Below are 23,900 nucleotides of genomic sequence, written 5' to 3'. Positions count from 1 at the left end.
TGTTTGATATGCTCCGGGAGCCCACACGGAATACCCGGATGATCACGGATGTTACTGGGTCTTTACACGGACCTTCACGGTTGCTCACATTCTGTACTGGGATATATCTTGCTAGAATGAAGTTTCGTCCCTTTTTGCAACATCTGGAGCATGCTCGTGCTTGGTTATGAATACGGACTATTGTTCATGTACGCAAACAATACAAACATTTGACCCCGGATAAAGCCGGTATCAACAAGGATCACCCGGTTCTTACAAGGAGCCTCCCGGATGCATTCGGTAGCTACACGGATGTACAAGGAGGCTAGAAGGATGAACACGGATGATTATCAGTCCGTGTACTCCGGGATGAAAAATTGAACATGTTCAATTTTTCTCCCGGACATGCCGGTACATCAAGGATGGCGCCGGATGAGTAGCCGGAGTGTACACGGTAGTCCCGGACTGTACACGGATGACCCCGGATTGACAATCCGGGATGATCCGTGTTGCTTCCGTGAAGGTGTAAAAGGGGCTTAAGAAGTAGGGTCCATGATTCAATTTTTAAAAAAATTTGTCAAAATGTCGAATTTTTTGGTAAATATACTCTGACCAAATAAAGACAGAATCAACTGACAATAGGGGATTCAGCGCCAGTCCGCGCGGCCTATTGGTGTTGGTGTTGGCGGCAACATTTTGATTGCGTTTTCTTGCTCTAAAACGTATGCTGAGTTTACACACCGTCACCAAAAGGTCAACACTGAACTTGAAATCACATTTGTTCTTTTTTCCGTTTTCTTTGTGGATGGGGTTGTACCTTGGTAAAAAAAAACGGTAATATTCACCAACGTATTGGTCATTTTGTATTTTGACAAATCCTTGTGAAAAGTATACCCATAGAGTTAAGTGTTAGGGGTATGTAACTCTGTTTGAGTATACCTCAGTTTCGTGTGCCTTAATCCATTCTTAGTTTATGGAGAAATCCAAATTGACAGTTCTAATCTCGATCTATTGGAATGATCCCCCAAAAGCAGTTTTTTCTTGCAATTCCTTTCTCTAAGGACTAAAACCATAAATTAAGTCCTTTAAACACATTATAGGAAACAGGCAAAGTGAATGAACATAATAAGGAGAGATTTTTTTAAAAAAGAACAAGAATAAAAATAGGGGAAAAAAAGGAAAAGAAGAAGAGGAAGGTAAAGAAGAGGAAAAGAAGGAGAAGGAGGAGGAGAAAAAGAAAAGGAAGATTAATGGGAAGAGGAAGAAGAAGGAGAAGAAGAAAGAGGAAGAAGAAGAAGAAAAAAGACAATATAGGGAAAAGGGGTATATCGAGGGAGAATAAAAGAATGGAGAGAATCAAATCACGTAAGGGGAGAGAGAAATATCAAGAACCAAACAGAACAGTACACTCAAAAAATGAACAAGAGGTGAAAAGAAAGAGGGGGAATGATGCAAATTAAAGTTTAATTAATGAGAGAAGTATTTTCCCTTTATGCAAACTGTGTAAATTTCAATTGTATAATATTTTTAGAATCGTCCTGCTGCACTGGAGGAGATGACAAATGGCCATGTACAGTACATCCGTACTTTGCTTCATTTGCAAATATATTCACTACGTCAGAAAGTTTTCCAAGAGACAGAGAGGGGGCGCTATACCTTTGAGTGTTGCTTTTGTTCTGAACCATATAGTGATGTTTAGTTTTTCCATGGTCCATGGTTTTTCCAAAGTCACCTTATAATACTACACGCTTTACTCAATTTAATCCATTTAAATATAAAAATTCATTGGAAACAAATAGACAGGTGCAGATTTTCTACTCATTTCATCTTTATTCGATAGATATTTCAAGTAAAAATACATTTACTATTCATAACCAAAACATTGAACCAAGTAGTGCTAGCTTCACGAACTTCACATTACGTATTTCATGTATTAACTCTCCATTTCTTTCTTACACAGTTTTTACCCAATCTAAGTGCCTCAAATCTAAAAGCTCCCTAATATTTATGCAAGTATCCCGACCCAATTCGCTGTAGAATGAAAGCCTTATTCGAAAACACAAATTTTCTATATTATATTGGCATTCAAATATCAATAATTGCTGTCTCGTAAGCAACAATGTAGCAGATACGTTACATACTGTATAAAGTATATATCAATATTTTTTTCTCAGTTCTTTGAATTAGCATGTTTTATAAATTATTGTTAATTTGTCTAATAATCATACGAACAAAATATCGACTTAATGGGCATAGCTAAATTATTGAGACCAAGCAACATACATATATCATAGTAACTTCACAATAATATATCATTCTGTTTAAAAAAAAGTCACTTTTCATCACAAAAACCATACAACCATAAAATATGAAATACGGCTAGAATTTTACCATGCCAAAGGACAGATAACGAACATCGTTAAGAAATAAAAATTCATACCTAGTTTTGACATCCATTTAGGTAACCTGGTGTCATTACGAATAATGATATACAAAACAATTTGTACACATCCTTAAGAAAGCACATAGTTAGGATATCAAAATACCATAAAAAGATCAATCGTTAAAAAAATGACAGTATTCATCACGTTCTTGAAGAGGCAAATTTATTACTCTTCTTTCACAATCATCACTGCCGTAAATTTGGCGCCAGTCGGGGGCCATAAACCCCAAATATTTTCACGAACAAGATAATAAGGTAAGAAACGAAAGACAAGGAATATGAAAGGGAATGATATTATTTACTGAGAATTATTTCAAAATATTTTACAAATTCATATTTTGCACTAACAATTTTACCATTTTTGCTCGCTCGCTTGCAGCTTTTTTAAAGAAATTTTGCCCCTTGCGCCATGTCCTACCCTCTTAAGGTTTTTGGCTCACTACACTACTGTAAGACGTTACTGTTCTGAACATATCTTCACATGTTTAAAATTATGAGTTGTATGAATTCTTGCAAAGCAATATGAATCAAATTACATCTGAATTAGAGGGGCGGACTGCCGTGGGGCTGCCCCAGGGTATCTAAACAGGAATGATCACGGTGATACACTCTAAAAAATGGAATGTTAAATCAACATTTGAAAGGTTGGAGGAGTGACAACATTTCTAAATGTTACATTTACCACTTTAAATGGTTCTACCCAACACTTAAAATGTTGGATTTAGCGTTTATACAAGGTTGGATGTAACATTTGGAAAAGGTTGTCACTCCTCCAACCTTTCAAATGTTGATTTAACATTCCATTTTTTAGAGTGTAGGGATATAATCCCAAGGAAATATTCTATTTTGCAAATAATATTAAGTTATACTGTGATTAGACCATAAACAGAAGACGAAGCTGGATTATTTTTCGTTTCTTTTGGTCATACTAATTTCTTCCTGTTTTTCATCAATGAAAAATATTAGCCCCCCCCCCCCTTCGATGTCCCTGAGGGCCACTGCTATACAATCTTTGAAATCCGTCGGGCTTCGGAGGTAGAACGCCCAGTATCATGCTGTTGCGTACCACCTAACAGATTCGATTCCCCTCACGGAAGTCGATAGATTTTTTAAACAAATTTTAACAAATAAAATATTCTTATGAATAGATATCTATACCGGACGTGATTACAGGTTTACACACAACAAATAATCAACTTTACACTATGCTTTCAATACATCGAATGAAATACATATGTCCATAAATTATGACAGAAGATTCGAAATATCAAAATAGAAGAATTATATACACCACTTACTCACAATTACCCTTGAGGTAAGAATTTGATATCAAAGATGTCCAAACATTGGTAATAATAATCGTGATAAATCTACAAAACTATTGTATTCAATGCTACGATTCTTCGAATCATTTGAATAAGCTTTCAATTCACTACATGACGAATTTCCATTACGAAATGAACCATCAGTCACGTTATGAATTATTAATTCATAACATCGAAATTTCTAAAAGTAATGCACTTTTCATGCACTGGTCAGAAGCTAAGAAATGATTTCGGTTCTACGCATAATGCTATTCTTTATCCAAGAAATGAGGGTTAAAAAAAATCTTACATCATGTACATCAAAAGAAAAACAAATTACGTAAAAATAAGACTAAGTAGTACTGATATACTGGTCTTTAGAACAATAATTACTTGTTTAGTGTCATTTTTTGTTTACCTGAATGCAACTGTTGCTAGTTGGATTCAGTTTATACGGCTAGATCCATCTTCAGTTTGATTCCTTCATTAGTTAAAATATAAATTCAAATTTTAAGCCACTAGCACATGCTAAAATATCTCTCCTTTTCAAGTCTAACAGTGTATATATGAAATACAAAGGTAATTCGTTTGATGACAAATTCATATGGCACTTTCTAGCAGCATTGTATAAGATAAGATCGCATTGTTAAACATGGACAAGTTCTACTTCAAACAATTAGAGTCGTCATTCTACCTGCATACGAATCACTTGGAAAAGAAATAATAATCGCACATAATACAATCATTCTCAAAGGAGATGTTTACGCTCGATTTCTACAACTGGTAATGAAGAGAATTATGTGAAAGATGTACTTCCGGTGGACTGAAAACTTCAGAAATGACCCTCTGGCAAAAATTATTTATTGTATTGAAAAAAAAACCGATTCATCTTGATTTTTTTATTTGAACAGATTCATCTTGATTTTTTTCTTTGAACAGCATGTGAGAGGAATTATTGATAATGTTCTATATAAATTAGTTGCGTAAAAGTAATATCTGTGGTTATTTTGTGTTATCATTGGTCACTAAAAAAACACACGCAAATTCTACGTACCTGTCTGGTTAATGTCGTATCCTCTTCATAAATTGTTAGAGTTGTTTAGTATCACTTGTCATGATCATATACCGGTAGGATGACAAATCACAAAAATATCACATTCATCACTAAATGGCTGCAAATATAGTGTTCCAAGTGAAAAGGTCTAGATACGAGAATCGTCTTCTACTAAGAATGAATTTCTAAAAGACCATCTGAATACCATAATTATTAGAACCCTTATAAAATGAAAGCTGAAAGACAATGCCTAATGGATTGTGACAAGACAAAAGCATAATTAATTATAAAAAGTTGAAATTAAATCGATCTGCTGCTTCAAACCTCTATCAACATCTAATGAACATCCACTTTCCCATTCATCTTGGTGTATGATAATGATGATTATGATGGTGGTGGGTGGTGATGGTGGTGGGTGGTGGTGATGAGGATGATAATGATGATGGTGATGACGACGGTGATGGTGGTAGTGGTGGTGGTGGTGATGATGATGGTGATAGTGATGATGATGATGATGATGATGATGATGATAATAATTATTATAATAGTGGTGATGATGATCATGTATGATTTAAAGGTATGCAGCATTTACATGATTTACAAAGCGATCAATGAAAAAATGCTAACCAGATTTCCCCATTCTATTCCTTTGACTATACATTTAAAAATCATTATCATAACTATTCTTAGTGACAGCAAGGGAGCCGTTTCATAAAACTTTTCATCAATGATTACTGTGCAATTGACCAATCAAAAAGCACCATTCCAGTAGCTAGAAACAACATATTGTAACGTGTCATTGAAATCAGTTTCATGAAACAGAACCCAGCTTTATTGGGCTATTATGAAATGAATCTAAAGGTTTCATTATAACGTGCTTAAAATATGTGATATTATTGCGAGGAAAGTAGTCCAAATAATGAGATGAGATGGTCCAAAATTTGAGGCATTGCCTGTGCAATCTACGACATCCTCAGTGAGTACGGTGACTCTCCCTTCGAGGGCGGGTGCCACGGGTGACAGACGCTGGATATACTCGGCAAAGACAGCAGAATCTAAATTACCTGAGTAGAAAAAAAAATGTATAATGAAGAAATTAATGATAGAAAGATGTAAAACTTTACAAAAAACTGTAAAAATTTGAATGTAAATGATGCAGGCGTTGGAGGGTCTGGGGAGCGATGGGGGATATACATGGGCGGCAACTGCGACAGTCTGAAAAAGAATGACTTTGAAAACTACGAATTATTAATAGTTTATAGAAGTTTAAACAATGAATGCATGTAGCTGGCGCCATCATTGTTTTGATGGAGAGAGGAGTTGAATACCAACTCACATAAATTCCTTGATTTTGGTCACTTGTACCAAGCTTAGGTTTGCTGTATTATTGTCCGATTCTTGTTAAAAATCAATCTTAAAAATTTCAGAAAATGCTTATGAATTTCGAGAAAATTCAGACAATTTGTTTTGAAAACACTGGCCAGTCAGGAGGGGAAGGGTATCATGAATGAGAATGGAACATGAATTCAGTATTTTCTTTTCTTCTTTTTCTTATCCAATGTATTCTTCCGTGTATAGAAAAATTGTATGCATTGTGCCGGGGCCGTATGGCAAGCCGTTTTAGCATTTAATCCTATTTCTTGATATCAAGAATTCGTTTTCTTGATATCAAGAATTACCATTGCTTAACTACACAAAACCATTTCTTGATATCAAGAATTCGATTTCTTGATATCAAGAAATAAATTCTTGATATAAAGAAATAGGATTAAAAGCTAAAATGGCTTGCCATAGGGCCGAGTGGTCTAAGCTAAGGCGCCTGACTAGATATTTGAATGTCCGGGGTTCGATCACTGGTCACGGCATCTTCGCCGGTGAGCAAAGCGTTTAGTCGATAGCGCCTCTCTTATGCTACATTCGAATTCACATACATGCTTGTTAACTATGTCTGCACTTGTTAAACAAAAATCCTAAAGATGGCAGAGTCGTTCAATTTACAATACCCATTTAGGTTTATGAAGAGAGGCATATGAAATGTCCCTCCCAAAAGGATAATAGATTTTTATTTGTAATAACGTACCGCCATCATCAATCACGTCTCTGTAGTTGATTTAGTACAACTACATAAATGTGAGCCAGTGTCAATTGTCGTGTCACAGGGCGCATTCCACAAAACATCATAAACCATGTCAAATATCCTATAAAAACTATCAGGTTTCATTTTATTTTGAATATTTAAAGCAGTCTGTAGGATTTTATGACAGTTTAAGTATGACAAAATTACTAATACTTAGTTCCTTTCAACATAGAACTATAATTCTATGTGTTGTGATCTTAGAAATGAAACATGAAGCGTCGTGTGGTGTTGTCCGTCGCATAAATCAGATGGCTGGATGTTTGCTCCCCTCTAAATTTCACACACTAATCGAATTATCAACCTCAACCCTGGGTTTAACAGTACCCACCATAAACCTAACATAAAACCCTTTTGCATCCCTAACCCTGACCCTACATCTTAGATATTGTCGCAAGAGCAACTGTCGTGTTACCCGAGAGCGACTAAAGTGTCATTTGGCTAGACGCCAACCTACACTTAACCACACTTCGTCCATTTAAATGGCTAATAAGCCAACAGGAATACTGTTTGTTTTATGACAATAATTTGAACCACTTGACTAGCAAGAGCTATATAAATAGTCTCATTAGATTGTGCCCATTATGATTATCATTATCATCATTTATATAAAAGTGGAATATTGTATCATTATCTCTCCGTAAGCCGTAATGAAAAATCTTTTCAAGTGGAATGCAAACAAGAATAATTGGTCTCTTATTCTTCTTCAACCTTAATTATTACTGATTGGTGGATAATAGTGTGTATTTTCTACACGACATTTCTATTTTGGGAAACTATTGATGCTTGTAATGTCCAGGATATTCAAATATGCTTTATGTTTCCTTTCTTCCTGATTCTACCGTTTTAGATCACTTAGTGAAACTATTGTCATTTCAAATATATAAAAACATAGTGTTTTTCAAACATAACGGCAGCTGCCTTGATATTAGTTTATGTACTGTCAAATGCCTTTCATGGCAAAGAGCAACCAATAAAAAATTATCAAAAATGAGTGAATCAAGAGAGCAGATTCGTCCTGGACCCGGACAAGCAACATATTCCAGTTCACCAATTTTCGACAAAGACCTTACAGCTGTTCATCGTCATTTGACGGGCATTTCCAGTACATCTATGGTGTTCTTGAATCTGTTTTGGGTAGCAGTGCAAGATGTTCCATATGTCTTGATTGCCAAAACGAAAAAGCTGGGTTTAATAGCAAGCTATTTTGAAGACTAAGTAACATTTTAATGATAAAAGAGATACAAAATATGTTATATTTATATTTACCTGTGACATGGTTCATTTTGTTATCCCTGACAACCGTGTACCCATCGCCACCACCTGCTAAGAAGCTGTTTGTGACGATCTTGTAGACGCGTTTGGTGTCCAGGGGTTCGTAATGTGGCACCGTGCAGTTGGTACAGATCGCTTCAGCCAAGACTACCCGACTGCCCGGTTCTCTTGCTAGACTGTATGTAACTCTCATACCTGTATTTTGATAAATGAAAATTATTACCATTAATTTACTTTTTTAACATATTGATTCCTAAGATGAATTGTTTGAAGATAATACCAACATACGGAATTCTCTGGTAAGAGTTCACAATATGTTTTAAAACATTGATTTGACCATGAAATTAGACCAACATGATATAACGCGATAGATTTTACACTTCTGTGTATTTTTCTTTTTGAACTGCTATTTTTTTTCATAACATCCCCACTCGGTATACATGGTAAAATATGAAGTATCATGCGCTCTTTAAAAGGATTGGTAAAATAATCCAATCTGGTGGTGAGTATGAGTCCAGCCGACGAAAATGGTAAAAACCAACCAATTTACGGTTGGAATTTAAAAGGATTTCGATCAACCATTTTCATAGGTCAGACACATACTCCTACGGATTTGTTACTTTGACAAATCCCTTTTAAAAGTGTGGATTCGAAATAAATATCAGAATCCCGTAAAACAAAGTTTAGCGATATATCGATAGGGACCCCATGGAAGAATATTGGTATCTTATTGATACCGCTGAAATGGGCCATCCTCCATCTGTATGTTATGTTAAATAGATCATGTATATATTTTTACCTTTTTATATGGAAATAAATAGGCCTACAAACAAACAAACAGCGATCAACCGTACGCTTGATTTTCACGATTGATTGTACATTGCAGTCAATGCAATCGTTAAGAAAATATTCAGCAATATATATCTTAAACACAGTTTTTCTAATTATGTATTTGGGATTTTTTAAAGCAACAATGTTGGACGTACTTTAAGCAGAGAATCTTTAGTACTACCCTTTTTATTTTCGTGGCATTATAATGTAGGTTATACATCAGCCCACTGATCCTCTACATTTTATAAAACAATATATAATTTTCTGAACAAGAATCGCGATTATCAGGAATCGTCTTCAAAAACGGAACGAGACTAAAGAAGTTCACGTACAGAAAAACCTGAGTACGACGCATTGTCTTTTTTAATCAGGCAGATCTATACGGAAAATTAGTACTATCTCGCTCAAGTATGATCGGCCTTTATCGACCAATCTCCCCTCTCCATGGGCGGAATTATCCGTCCCCAAAGGTAGGGGGACCCGGGGCTGGGAACAAAAGAGCAACAAAAAAGGGGGAATGGTTATTACCTCAAATATAAGGTCAATTTAACTCCAAAAATTACAAGCAAAAAAAAAAGAATTTCACCCAAAATGTAAGGTCAAAATACGTCGAATGTGAATGATGTATTTCTCTCCATCATAAAAGACCAAAAATTTTAGGGGGACATTTGATATTCTCCCGCCCCCCCCCCCTACTATTTTTGGTAGGGGGACACTTTCCCCTTGGATTTCCGCCCATGTTACTCTCCCATCTTTTATTGAGTAAGGGACCAGGACCATTCCATTTATTCTGCCTCAGATGAGAACGCACATGTCACAAAACACCTGAATTTAACCTCTTTCAACCCCCACGTCGTCATCCGTCGTTGGTTACTTCCATATCTGCGATGAACATATCCGATGTCCGATTTTTTTTTTGTATAATGAAGTGAAACAATCTAAGTCTTCAGGTTTGAGAATAGCAGGAACAGCCAAGGCGAAGTCAATATTTTAAGGAGTGTTGGGAAAATTTATAACTACCAGGCACTGGTTGGTACCCTTGAAATTGCGTCACAGTCACTAAGGTATCCCCACTGAATATTCCAAACTTCTCAACTAGAAGACAGATATGGAGACAAAATCGAAATACATGGAGGAGAGGGTCCGTCATACTAAAATCAAAAGTACAATTTTGAATTCCAATAATGCATTCATTTGTATTGGTCAAGAATGCAATAAATATGTGGTGAAAGTGTAAGTATGATTGGAACGAGAAGTGCGAAAATGTCAGAAATATCTAATATGTTAATTATGAATTAGATTTGAAGACATGGGTTTAAAACAACCTGTTTATAAACAGATATCTTTGGGTGGACCTACACCATGTACACGCTATGAGGTAGTAAGTCCATGACACTGGCTGGCCTTGGCACCAGCTTCGGACTAACAAAAATAATATTGAGAGACGACTGTACCATGGACCTATTATACTGAAAGGCCATGAGCTCAACTTTTCTTGAATCCAAACTTCCATAACACCGATGATGTGCTCTATCACAATACAGTTTACAGCGGAGCGAGAAGCAATTGTATCCGGCGTCGAACAAACGTCGAATTCAAGTTTGCTCATTCAAAGAGGCCATCAGTTTTCAAGCTATTGGTTTTATGTGAAATTGGTATTTAGGATAACATGGTATCCACACGGTGCGACCTCTGTATTATCATATTCTTCTTCAACTTACCTGAAAATTGAAGAAATCTACCATCCAGCGTTTCTAAGTCGTACATACTAATAGCGTTCTCTAATGCTTCTAATAGATGAATACCGCGTAGCTCTAATACATCAACTGTGTTTCCGAATGGAAGAACGTTTGCGATGTCTCCAATTGTAATGTCACCTAAAAGATATGGTTTGTGATCATAAATTCGAACAAAAATCATTAAATGAGAATTCAACATTATCGGAAATAATTACGAACATTTCGCAAAGTTTCACCGATCTTTGAAAAATCAATTTACACATGATTTAAGAACATAACTCTTAAAATTCCAAAAGACATCATGCAGTGCACGCATCGAGATTCTTTATAGAATTTGAAGTGAATCAAGATAAAGTAGAAGTGGAAATGCTGTTTGCAAGTTTAATAAAAAAAAATTGTCATAAACTTGCCCAGAATGACGAACTTTTCTGTTCGAAGCCTAATATTTTGCATTTTGTGTGTTTTTTAATTTTGCTTGGTAAAATATGGCTTGATCTTCACAAAGCCAAGGTAAGGTTTCATAATTCGTTCCAATGAATACTCGTCCCCTCGATTTACCATATAACACATACTTATAACACATGGGAGGAGAGGCCTAGGAACGCGTTAGAGAGTGGAGGGAACGGATCACGATTCAATGAGTAAGTCATGGGCCCCGTCTTACAAAGAGTTACGATTGATCCGATCAATCTCAAGTTTATGGAATTCCAACAATGTCATATTTTTGTCTCTTTCAGAAGTATGTTTGATGTCCTTTGAAAACAAAAAGGAGCATACTGAATTGTCAAAAAAAAGATAATGTAAGGATATACATGTACATTACTTCTAGTAATTGTTTTGAACATGTATATTAGATGTTGACGTTGACTTTCCATAGTTGTGATAGATCCAATCAATTGTAACTCTTTGTAAGACGGGCCCCAGATAACGAGTTAGTAAGTCGTAGGAACTGGTTAGTGAGTTGAGGGAACGGTTCATAAGTCAATGAAAGGAGTTAGAAAGACGAGATAACTGGTTAAAAGTTCACATGGTCTAATGAATGACTAAAGTCGAGGGAATGAGCAATGAAAAACTCATGCCACATGGGCTTGATCGTTATTACCCTTCCATACCTTGACTGATCGAAGCCCTGATCGAGCCGCCGTTCATCAAGGCAATCCCGACATCATTCCACCGAAGTTCATCAGGGTTTTTATTATTCTGACTGACCATGGCGTCTGCAATCAGGTTTCCTAGATTACATTCTCGGGCTCGACACATGGTACGATCTCCTTCAAGGAAAGCATGGGATATCCCGACGAACATGGCAGACGAGTTACGAACAAGTCCGGCCCATTTTTCCACTTCTTCCAGTATCGTCTGATCTACGTTTGGGTGAGAGATATAGCCATAATGAAGAGAAATTCTGATCCAGTTCCATCCATCATTAAAATTACGATTAATTTATTATGTGCAATGGCCACATCAGCATGATCAGACGATAATCATTGGCCATGATATTTGGACACGAAGTTATGGACCAGGATGACAGTTTTTAAATGTCTAATGTACGAAGGGTAAGCTTAAGCTTATTTTAGGAAATGTTTGTTAACATCTGAAACTTTTTTCATAAAGAATCATGGTTACTACGGAGTCAATAGGTTCAGTAGCATGCCAAAATCAAGGTTCCCATGGTAATGTCCATAGTGGAAAATGTTCCATCGTCGTTAATCTTAATAGACCGGCCCATGGAATAATAGACCTTTTTTGTTTCAATCTTTTTTGCAAACCGTTGAACAAAAATGCTCTACTTGAAAACAAACTAACTTGAGTATAATGTTAATGTATATTTTCATACTTGTATTTTGTTGACTACATTGACCAAAGATCGATATCATCTGTTAATTGATACATTTATGAATAAAATACAACTATGATTAACAATCATATCACGTTAGTATCTACAACAGATTCCCTATTTTTAAGTACGATATGATCTCGATCACTACTAAAAATGATAGACATGCTCTGACTTGTCAAAATTTATGTAATATCATAATCACATAATCTTATTCTTCACATAAGCCTGATCAAACAGTATATGTTTTCATACTGCAAACAGCTCAGAAAGACATTTTTAATGAACACCAACGTAGCTAAGACTGAATTTGTTTAACAAGCCACTCCATTGGGTAATACTCGTGGGCTACCAAACAATTGCAAAATCAAAAAGAGCCATATTCAAGTTTTCTGAACTTTGAAATCAGATAACAAATATCAAATACAAATCGTGTTATTTTTCTTCATTTGTTTGGCGGGGGCAGTTTTATTTCTAGTTGATATAAGGGTATAGGTGCGAAAAGTTTGACAAATCAAATCCAGTAATAGCAAACGCTGCAGTGACAATAAGCATGACAATGAAACCGGTTCTATGACATATACTCCGGTGACTTGAAAATCTGCACGTTGAACCAAACTTAAAACCTAACTTCTTAAACTAAAAAATCCTTATCTTTAGGTCATCCCGAAGAAAGAAAAGCTCTGGAACCCTATTACAATCGTAATTCTAACCGTATGCCCACTATGGTGTCACGCGCGTAAAACATTCCCCATAGACTTGTGTGTTAAAATGTCACTTTTGAAAAATTCATAAAAAATAAATGTGAAATTAGAGAGTGGAATGTTTACTACCATTGGATAGGATATATATCTGGCATTCCATATCTGACCAGGAAAGGGTAGCGTAGCCAGCTCATTTTAAAAATAAATTGCCATTTATGAAGATAACTATGAATGGATCAAATTCATCGACTCAAACAGTAAAATAGCCCTAATTAGTCCGCCAGTCAAAAAAATAGTTCCAAGTCAATTTTTTATCTTCCCAATTTGGGCGAAGGAAGTTCAGTAGTTACCATTTCTAGAATCAGTGTTAGATTTTGAATCATATTCATACAGTTTTGTCAATCAGCCACATCAAATTAAAAAAATTCGAATGGGTTGGGTCGAACGAATATCTTGAGCTCTCCTGATGTAATTAGGCTCATGGCACCTAGTAAAGAGTTTTCGCACGGGGCCGCGCTCTCTACAACGCAGCAATTCCTCGGAACATGTAAGTGAAAATGCAAGTCAAATCACAACGGAGAGCTGAGAGGATTTTGTCGAAAGTTGATGGACCGGGACAGCGGATCATCCGAAGATTTGCACCGGACGAACAATTGCAAATATGTCGTTGTCCTGAGTCACGAGACTACGTTGTTGTCCCGGTCCAAAAACTTTCAACAAAAGTCTCTAAGCTCATATTTCTGATTTGACTTGCAATTTCAAAGGAGTTGGTGCGTTGTGGAAAGCGGGCCCGTAGTAAATGCAAAAACTTTCTAGTAAGACTAGAGCAAATATCACATGAGCAGATATCGTGTCACCACGATTCCAACGCCGGATCAATCAAAAGTATTACGATATTTAAGTTATACCTCGGTCGGTTTGGGGTCAATATTGGTCTGCATGGTGAATGGAGGTGACAGACATCTCAGTAATTACTGTCTATAAATATTTCTATTGAGCAAATACCTCTTGTGGGCAAGATTTACAGAAATCATTCTTTGGCGTGCCGAACGTTTCCAAAACAAATCTTGCCATATTTGTCAAAGGCATCAACCCAAAGTTCGCCAGAGGGAGTTAACCCTTAATTAAAATGTGACCTTCACTACTCTGATCGAAAGTAGTTCGAAAGCTATCTTGAGTTCAACCCCAGAAAAAAAATGAAAACGATAAATTATCGATGACGTATCATAACGAAATCATAACTGTAATTGCTAAAATGAGTCATGAACCTCTACTCTTTAAGCCTTATTTTTTTTATAAATGTAAGTCACCTCATTTGATGGATATTTAGACTAGAGTGTGAGTAAAAATCATTTGTAAGAGAAAATGTTGGATTTCCGTTGGCTTCGGTTTTATTTAGCCTATATATTGGCGTGTTACTTGAAAAGATACAAGATACGAAAACTATATAGAACGGAAGGCTGCTGGTTACACATTTGATAAAATATTGTTTATCAACGTCATATGAAAGAAAAATGACATCAACTTTAATTTCGCTTTCTTCACCTTTCTTTCGACAGCATAAAAAGTTTGGAACTAATTGACTGACACTTAACTGCTTAACTTCTAAAAGAGTTTATTTTACTGCAGTATGCAGGCATCAGTCAATGGAACGAGCGAGATTTATGAGAAAAATCGTGTAAACTTAAATATAAATTTTATGGTCAGAGCAGCCATCACCTTTTATCATTCTAATCCCTCCATCAAATTGTAATAAAAGCTGTTGAGTGGATTTCTGAGAAAGTTCTGAGAGCATACCCTAGTAATCCACAGCTTTTGTAGTCCCATCAAGGATAGGGATAATACAAGATAATCACACGATATAGGGAAAATAAAAGCATAAATAGTGACAAGAAATAAGTCGTTTTACTTTGGCAGAGGAGGGGGGCGGTGCGACAAAATATACAAACCTTCTGTTACTGTATGATCCAATAGCACGGGATTCCCTCCGTAAGCAATGACCTCGCCTGCGTCGTTGAAGGTGACATCCAGATTTCCCAGGTACTTGCCGAATGTATAGTCCTGTACGACGAGGGCACGACCACCACCTTTCTGATCAACTACTAAAGGATAATCACCAGATGGTACCTCTCTAGATGGTGGTGTACCTAGAAAATGATAAATTAATGAAAGTGATTTACTATTTAAAATAGAAAAGTGATTTCTTAAATCCTTCCATACAGATACAAAGCAAATTATTGTTATTTTGTTGTGATTGTTGTTGTTGATGATGATGATGATGACGACGATGATGATGTGTTGTTAGTACATCATGATAATTGTCATTTTTGTTATCATTATTTAATATCATTATTAACATTTTTATTACACTTTCAAAATGGAAGGGTGACAGGAGTGTTGCTTTGATGCCCCTAAGCCCCCCCCCCCCTTCCCTGGATCAACGTAGGAGAACTCGCATCTCTGTTGAATCTTTTAAAAGCTTTCTCAAGCACTTTTATTTTCTTCCTCCCTATGCGCCTGAGTGCTCTGCAGATTGCGTTTGGCACTGTATACCAGTATACATTACATTATCCTATTCGAGCGTTTATAGACATGATAGAGGACGGTACCAGATCATCAAGATTTCGAAAAGGTTTTGTATTGGCTTCTAAAAATATCCTATTCATAAATGATTTCTAAAGTAGTTGGCAATAGTTTAGGAGTATACCTGAATATGATTGATTCACCGAGTGTGAAACGAAGGCTGTATCATTTAAGAACCGTTATTCTCTTTGACAAACTATTCACTTTTCACACGTTTTTTTTCTACCCTTTCCTTTTCACCTGCGCCTAATCCTATTCGTTTTTTGCAATAAAAAGGAGGGGTTTATGCTTCATACTCATTATATTGTGATGTTAAATCATATACAGTAGCCACACTTAACGCTAAAGGAAAGGCTTAACCTAATACACTCGCATAAATGGAATGTGTCGACTTATGTTTATTCTATTATCCATCAATGTTATTCAAAACGGATTGGAAAAACTGTTCATAATCCAATCTTACAACTGGCTAAATCTAAAATGGCATGTGTCATACTGTACCATTGTTGAAGCTTGTTTGAAAGGATGTGTTTTGTTAACATAAGAAGTTTGGTGAGTCTGGTAATACAATGAAAAGTATAAGTGTTAATTTTTCGTTTGTTTGACAAAGTATTGAGGTTTGTATGATTTTGTTTGTGGTGAATCAAATTCACTCTTGACTTAACTCCCATTGTACGTCTTGGCACCTCACGATTTCCCTTACAAAATTAGGAGAAATAAAAACGTTCTTATGGACCTGGTGAGATGACTGGCAGGAGTATTTTGTCAAATACTCGCATGATTTTCCCCAAAACAACTACATTATTTACACAGTGAAGCCTCATGAGAAGAATATTGTCACGATTCATTTACACTTGGATGGACAGAGGTAAGAGTTTGTTGGTGTCTGACAAAGAAAGTGCAAGGTTGGGATGCGAATCCTATAGCCTTTAACATCAGATGGATAAAACTCCAGAACGCAATTCAATAACAAAAACCATGTAACAGTCAGGGGAGATTGATGATACACTCTGACACAATTTCGACTGGATTCATCTACACTTAAAAAAACATACACACATCCACACATCCTCCCACACTCTATTACATTCCCAGGCATATACACACATCCTTAACACACCGCCACACACCACCACACATCCATCACACGCACAAACGCCTTAACGCACACACTCACGCACATCCACTACATATCGCTATTAATCCATCCCTATCATACTCTCTCCCCCTCTCTCCAACTCCCTCCCCTTTTCTCTGCCCCAACCCTCCTCTTTCTTTCCATCTCTCTCTCTTTCTCTCTCTGTCTCTCATATGCACACACCCACATCCATTAAGCACATGCCGACATGTTGTAAAGCCAGAAGGTGCAATTATTGAAAGGAAACGACCGACCAAACAGGTTTTTACCGAATATTCCTTTTGGTAATGATTTTTGTGACAAAAAAAAATCACGTCCATAGCGAGCTTGGTTTTCATGTCAAATGTAAACGGAACACTAGAGTTGAGTGTGTGTGTGAGGAAAATTCAAGTTAATGTTCAAATAAGTTCAGTTCAGATAAAGTTAATGATCAATAGATATTAAACGAGTGAAACGGCTGTATTAAAGTTCGTGTTAACAGGCTCAATGTGGAATTGGAAATTTATGTACAGAACGGGTGCTGATTGCAAAAAAACCCACAATCATGATCGTCTATTCAAGTTACCTTTGAAATCTCTTTAAAGGTAAATGCCAGTTTTGGTAACGATATAAAATTAGTTCGTACAGAATCCAATGAAATGACCACCAAAGTGTCTGTTTGTATAAATAAAGAATATGTGCCAAAGGATTCTGGAAGAAATTGTTTTAATTGCTGAGAAATTAGCAAAAAAGCACAGGATTCGGGTCAAGCGTCGGGTACGACATAATACACTGTCCCACGTGCGCTTATCTGTGTTGGTGATCTTCATGTTTACTGCAACTACTGGCATTTCTCTTTAACTACTATTACACTCCCGTTTCTAACTAGTATCACTATGATAATTTTGATAACATAATTATACCATCAATAGTATATTCTTTACAAGAAGGCAAAGTGTATTGTTCCTGACTTATACCTCCTCCTTTTACTTTATTTTCTCAAACATTATCCATATAAAAACAGAATACTAAAAATCAGTGATACAAAAAGGCAGCCATTTAATATTAATCTAGATCATTATGTGTCGAAATAGTAGCCCTTCTATATATAGTTCTCCGTTGAACTTGATATATGTAGGGGGCACCATAAATCACCATAAAAGGGAAATAAAAATACCACAAAGGAACTCAGCGCACTTGATTTATAATTGATATTTTATCGGTAATCCTCAGATCACAATAGTTGAATAGAAGAAGTTTTTGATAAGAAATACAATTTCCTTGCATATTTCCTTCATTGGCATGAATGACCATACAACCTAGTAGAGGCACAGTCAGACCAACTAAACCTGACTCCAACCGATCGGCGGTATGACATTTAAAATAACGTAATAGTAGTAATCGGTCTTGATTCGGTTCATTGATGTGTCTGTGCCGTCCAGGGTGTGGATTGCTCCGGTGTGAATAAAGTCAGGGGTATTTCGATTAAGAGGGTTTATTTCAAAGATCCAATCTAAGATTCTGACCTTTCCCGCTTGTTTGCAAGATTCAACTCGATACCTTAATGTTTGCTCCCGTACTTTCCTGACAGGAAAATGAGCCTTATCGGAAGAGCTGTAAGAAGGGACAAAATAGCGGGACATATTGTAATATTACCATGCCAGACAGAATTCTGGTTCATTGCTATGCTATAAGGGTATTTTCCAGATTGCAACGGATGATGAGGATATGGTAAAGGGTGTCATATGAAGTGACTGTAAGATCATGGTGATGGTTGGATGAAAACAGGGAGGGATTTTTTATCTTAGAAAATCAGATCAGAACAATTATCAAAAGAATAACTGACACATCATACGTAAAATAATATTATATAACATCTTTGGAATTACAAATAACAAAAATCTGCATAAGGAATTTGAACGAAGTTTAAAAAATCGTATATTTCTAAGGTCACAGATATCCTTATTATTGTGATTAGAGCAAAAGATCAGAAAACAATAGAGTGTGGCATGTCTAAACTTAAATGTTTGCCAGTAGTCAATACTTAAGATGATGTGATGATTAAATAATGAACCACATAATGGAATAAATATAACACGGTAAGCGTATTAAACCGTTTAAGAGAATATAAACACTACGATGGGCGAGTCCCTATTTGAGTTTAACATGATAAGAGAATATTATCTGGCGTGACGGTTGCAATCCCTCATCCATCTAAACCTCGAAGATTGCATACGCTTATACATCACTGATGTCATATTCAATTTTCATTTATTAGCACCTCACCTGTGTACAGGAATGTATCTGTATGACCGCCGACAACCACGTCAACCCCTATGACATTCTGGGCAATCTCTAAATCGATATTAATCCCAGAATGACCCACTGCGATGATCTTGTTGATGCCTTCTTTACCAAGAGCGTCGACCTCTTCCTGTATTTTCTGGACCTCTGGATGGAAGATGCATTCTCCTGTAATGAGCAAGATACAGAGCCATATTGCACAAAGTGATGGAATATTGGCAAAAATCAATTAAGAGCCAGAGTTTCCCTGAACCCCTCGCCCCCCCCCCCCAAAAAAAAATGAAATAAAATGAATAAATGAATGAATGAATGAATGAATAAATAAATAAATAAATAAATAAATGAATAAATAAATAGATAAATAAATAAATAAATAAATAAATAAATAAATAAATAAATAAATGAATAAATAAATAAAAAAATAAATAAATAAATAAGTGGTCTGGTCCAGAGAATAGATCATTGGACTCATAATCGCAAGGTTGTGAGTTCGAATCCCCACTCTGCCATTGTCTCCACTTTGATAAAAAGGCACATGAAGAGTGATATCTGTCATCTATAAGGTCAGCCACTATGACTGATTAACCTAGACGTAAAATTTTCCTAGGTAATAGGTTATACAGTGCGTATCAAAAAAAAAATTACACTTTGAAAAGCCCTGGGTATTAAAAAATATAGAACATGTGGGTCATTTTGGGGGGTTTGTTTCTCATCTATCGAATGGAAGTAAAAGGTTTTGTCATAATGTTACATTTGAGTGAGCACTGTCCATTTTTGTAAAACTCACAGAAATCTGCTTACGCAGAAATGTTCGTTTTTACGCTGTGTCAAGGCGAAAGGGCGAATTCACACTTACCCTGCGAAACATTTATCATACATTTCCCTTGGAATTTTAGTCCATTGAATTTAACGGATACATTCTAGCATTTTGCAACGATTTGCCACCCAAATTGAAATTTCAACACTAAGTAAGCACAACTTTTGCCCTTTTTGTGCCAGCTGAATCTGAGGACATAACTGAATTTGAACAAAAGTTTATATCAGACATTTCCAGCATTTTCACTAAGTTTTTATCACTTAAAGTGGGGTTACATTTCATTGTGATTTAATACTTATTTCTCCACACTTTTCTAAAGCTTGACGATGATTAACAAAATGAAAATCAAGCCTAAGCCATTTCATGTAAATCACGGCTTCGTGTAAAGCAAATATCGTCACGATGGTCTCGGTGTGTGGGGAAGTGGGGCGGGGCGCAATGTACTCTTCGAAGTGTTTTGGACAAGGAAACGAGTTAAAAAGGGTTAAAAAAATCTTCAAATCAATTTTGCAAGCTAGATTCTACGTGTTCTTCATGATTAACATGATTAAGTTCTACTTTTATTCGCATAACTATTTCAAATTTCTGCGCAAATCATTTTTCGCTAATTTTTCAAAAGTAAGTGATGCTCGCTCAAGCGGAAATATTTTGCAACAATTATATCGTCATTTGCTTAAATTTATCTGTACCAATGTTAAAATGTGGAAAAAAAATCTTCTGGATATTACAAAAATATAATTTCACAGGATTTTTTCTAAGTATAAACTTTTTTTGATACGCACTGTATACCTACTTGGCGTCAAAACGCTGTCCTACCGAGTTCCTACGGGAGTGACCGTAAACAGAAACAGAAATGAAATAAAATCAAGTAAAACAAAATGAAATGAAATAAATCAAATCAAACAAAATAGAATATAATGAAAAGAATAAAATGAAATATGTTAAATAAAATAAATGAATATATAAATAAATTTTCAAATTAACTGATGTTCTAAACGTTTTACCAGACAATTAGGTTCGGATATTCATCGCATTAATAAATTGATCGATTTTACAAACGTTGTTGGTCAGAGATTGCCTCGCACTCGATATTTTAACAACATGATGTTACCCGTGGGCGTGTCCCTTCTTCTTAACGTCCAACACCCCTTCCCGCTATATATCCCTTTCTTCTTTTTTTCTCTCTCCCTTCCCTCGCCACTCCGTGTGTGTGCACTGGCGGATCCGGGGGTGGCACATCCGGACCCCTTTAAGAGACAATAAAAATTTGTAATGTAAAAATGCTGCTCTTACACAATTTCCACCCCTCCCCCTTAAAGCGAGGACCTTTTTCTGCCTTTCAAATTTTCCTCGGGAAAGTGGGCCTTATTTTGGGGAAAATCTTGGATCCGACCCTGTGCGCGTGTCTCGCTCAAGACTAACTTTCTCTCTCTCTCGGTTTGTCGTAGTGATGAAGACGAATTGATAAATGGAAGTTCCATATTCCGGTGCTTATCTTCATTTCCATCGCCCTTATCATGCTTATGTTATACCCGGGGGGGTTTAATGCCGCTTGTGACCAAACCGAAATACACAATTTGAGCTGTTCAAATTGTTAAATGGAAAAAGGAGATTCTCGACTTATATTATCCAAACCAATTTGATAGCGAATATCCTACATTGTGTTATTACCTATTCAGTATCCTTGCACATTCTTGTGTGTTTTCTTATGGCTATTTTATACATTTCACTTCTCGTAAACAAATCGAAGGTAGACACAAGAATGATAATTCATTTATACTGACAGTCTCTGCTACTTTATCTTGTACCGGTATACGTGTTTTTGTGTTCATGGCAAAATTTAATTGGGTACCGTCCAACCATGCAGGGACATGAGAGTAGTTGGTTAATAATGTAGTCAAGCGTAATCTATAGGAATATTTCAATATCTACCAGGTATCCATGGCATTATGAATCTGGAGATATTATGATACGGCCAAGAAGGTTTTAATATCAAATATTCGGTTATTTTCTTATGTATGCCTGTATAAGCATGCGGGCCCACGATGTTCTGATCTGTGACAGGCAAATGCTTTACGTCATAGTGCTTATAAATATGGACATAATGCACATAATCTTTCACAGGCAGCATACAAACAGGCACTTATTCAACCACCCCCCTCCCCCCCCCCCTTACCCCGCGTTTTTTTTTTTTTTTAGAAAGTTAGTCTTTTTACACTTATTTAGTTTCTTCTACCAAAAATGGTCGTTAATCTAAAGCATTTAAATAATTGCAAATCAAGGACCACCGTTTCTCTATAACTAACAAAAGAAAAACCTTTGTCGATCCAGCAATGAAGGTCTCTATCAATCATATTCAATAAATCATTGACCCTTTAATAATCAAAATAATGTTTATCGCATCAGGTTCGCACTTAGAGTATCGCCTCTATTTTGTATTACTTTTTTTGTATCATTCCATATAACATGACATGAATTATTTAACAAATGCACTTCATGAAGAACACGTATTCTATCGAATTTACCTGATGATGAAATTTCATGAGTTCTGAAGTACGTGTAACCAATAATTCCTATCGTTTCTCCGCTCAATACCCTGGTGATGCGTTTTTGAAAAAGACCATTGATGGAGGGTTCCGCCGAAGCATCGATGTTGCAACTTAAAACAGGAAAAGATGTGTTTAAAAGAAAGGGCCTCAATCCTTCTGGTTCGTTGTCAAATTCGTGGTTCCCAAGTGCCTGTGTTAAATAATGGAATACAATTTGCTGTGTTAAGTGCCTGGTAAATGATTAGCGATTTTAATGACAGTAATAATAATTACACTTGCTCATAATTATAGCGCCTATACAGTGCGTATCAAAAAAAAGTTTACACTTAGAAAAAATCCTGTAAAATTATATATTTGTAATTTCCTGACGATTTTTCCACATTTTAGCATTGGTACAGATCCATTTAAGCAAATGACGATATAACTGTCGAAAAATATTTCCGCTTGAGTGAGCACCACTTACTTTTGAAAAGTTGGTGAAAAATGATTTGCGCAGAACTTTGAAATAGTTATGCGAATAAAATTAGACCTATCATGAAGAACACGTGGAAATTAGTTAGTAAAATTGATTTGAAGATATCTTTTACCTATTTAAACTTGTTTCCTTGCCCAAACACTTCAAAGAGTGCATTGCACCCCGCCCCACTTCCCCACACACTGAGACCATCGTGACGATATTTGCTTTACACTGAGATTTACATGAAATGGCTTATAGGCTTGATTTTCATTTTGTTAATCATTGTCAAGCTTGGTCAAAGTGTGGAGAAACAAGTATTAAATAAAAAAATGAAATGTAAATCAACTTTAAATGATAAAAAACTTAGTAAAAAATGCCGGAGATGTCTGATATAAACTTTTGTTCAGATTCAGTTATGTCTTCAGATGAAGCTGACACAAAAAGGGTAAAGGTTGTGCTTACTAAGTGTTGAAATTTAAATTTTGGCGGCAAAATTGTTAAAATATGCTAATATGTATCCGTTTTATGTCAATTGGCTAAAAGTGCTAGGGAAATTTATGAGAAATGCTTCGCAGGGTAATTTTGATTTCGCCCTTTCCCCTTGACACAGCGTGAAAACAAGTATTTCTGCGCAAACAGATTTCTGCGAGCTTTACAAAAATGGACAGTGCTCACTCAAGTGTAACATTCTGTCAAAATTTTTACTTTCATTGGATAGATGAGACCCAAACCCATAATTATATGTGAAAAAATTACCCACATGTTGTATATTT

At 36.0% G+C, this 23,900-nt stretch overlaps 1 protein-coding gene across 1 annotated transcript in view; it reads right to left on the bottom strand.

The window, feature by feature from the left end:
* Positions 1-5,286: 5,286 nt before the first annotated feature.
* The window catches only part of LOC121413502 (snake venom 5'-nucleotidase-like), a 48,208-nt gene continuing 29,594 nt past the window's right edge, over positions 5,287-23,900 (bottom strand). The window contains exons 2-8 of the mRNA XM_041606326.1: positions 22,647-22,860; positions 19,287-19,472; positions 15,250-15,447; positions 11,872-12,123; positions 10,742-10,897; positions 8,184-8,384; positions 5,287-5,844 (exon numbers count right to left, since the gene is read on the bottom strand). Coding sequence (XP_041462260.1) covers positions 5,648-5,844; positions 8,184-8,384; positions 10,742-10,897; positions 11,872-12,123; positions 15,250-15,447; positions 19,287-19,472; positions 22,647-22,860 — 1,404 coding nt within the window. The 3' untranslated portion in view covers positions 5,287-5,647. The remainder of the gene's footprint in view (positions 5,845-8,183; positions 8,385-10,741; positions 10,898-11,871; positions 12,124-15,249; positions 15,448-19,286; positions 19,473-22,646; positions 22,861-23,900) is intronic.

The sequence above is a fragment of the Lytechinus variegatus genome, chromosome 4 (assembly GCF_018143015.1).
Source record: "Lytechinus variegatus isolate NC3 chromosome 4, Lvar_3.0, whole genome shotgun sequence".
NCBI classification, from domain to species: domain Eukaryota; kingdom Metazoa; phylum Echinodermata; class Echinoidea; order Temnopleuroida; family Toxopneustidae; genus Lytechinus; species Lytechinus variegatus.
This window is presented reverse-complemented; position numbering and strand designations above follow the sequence as displayed.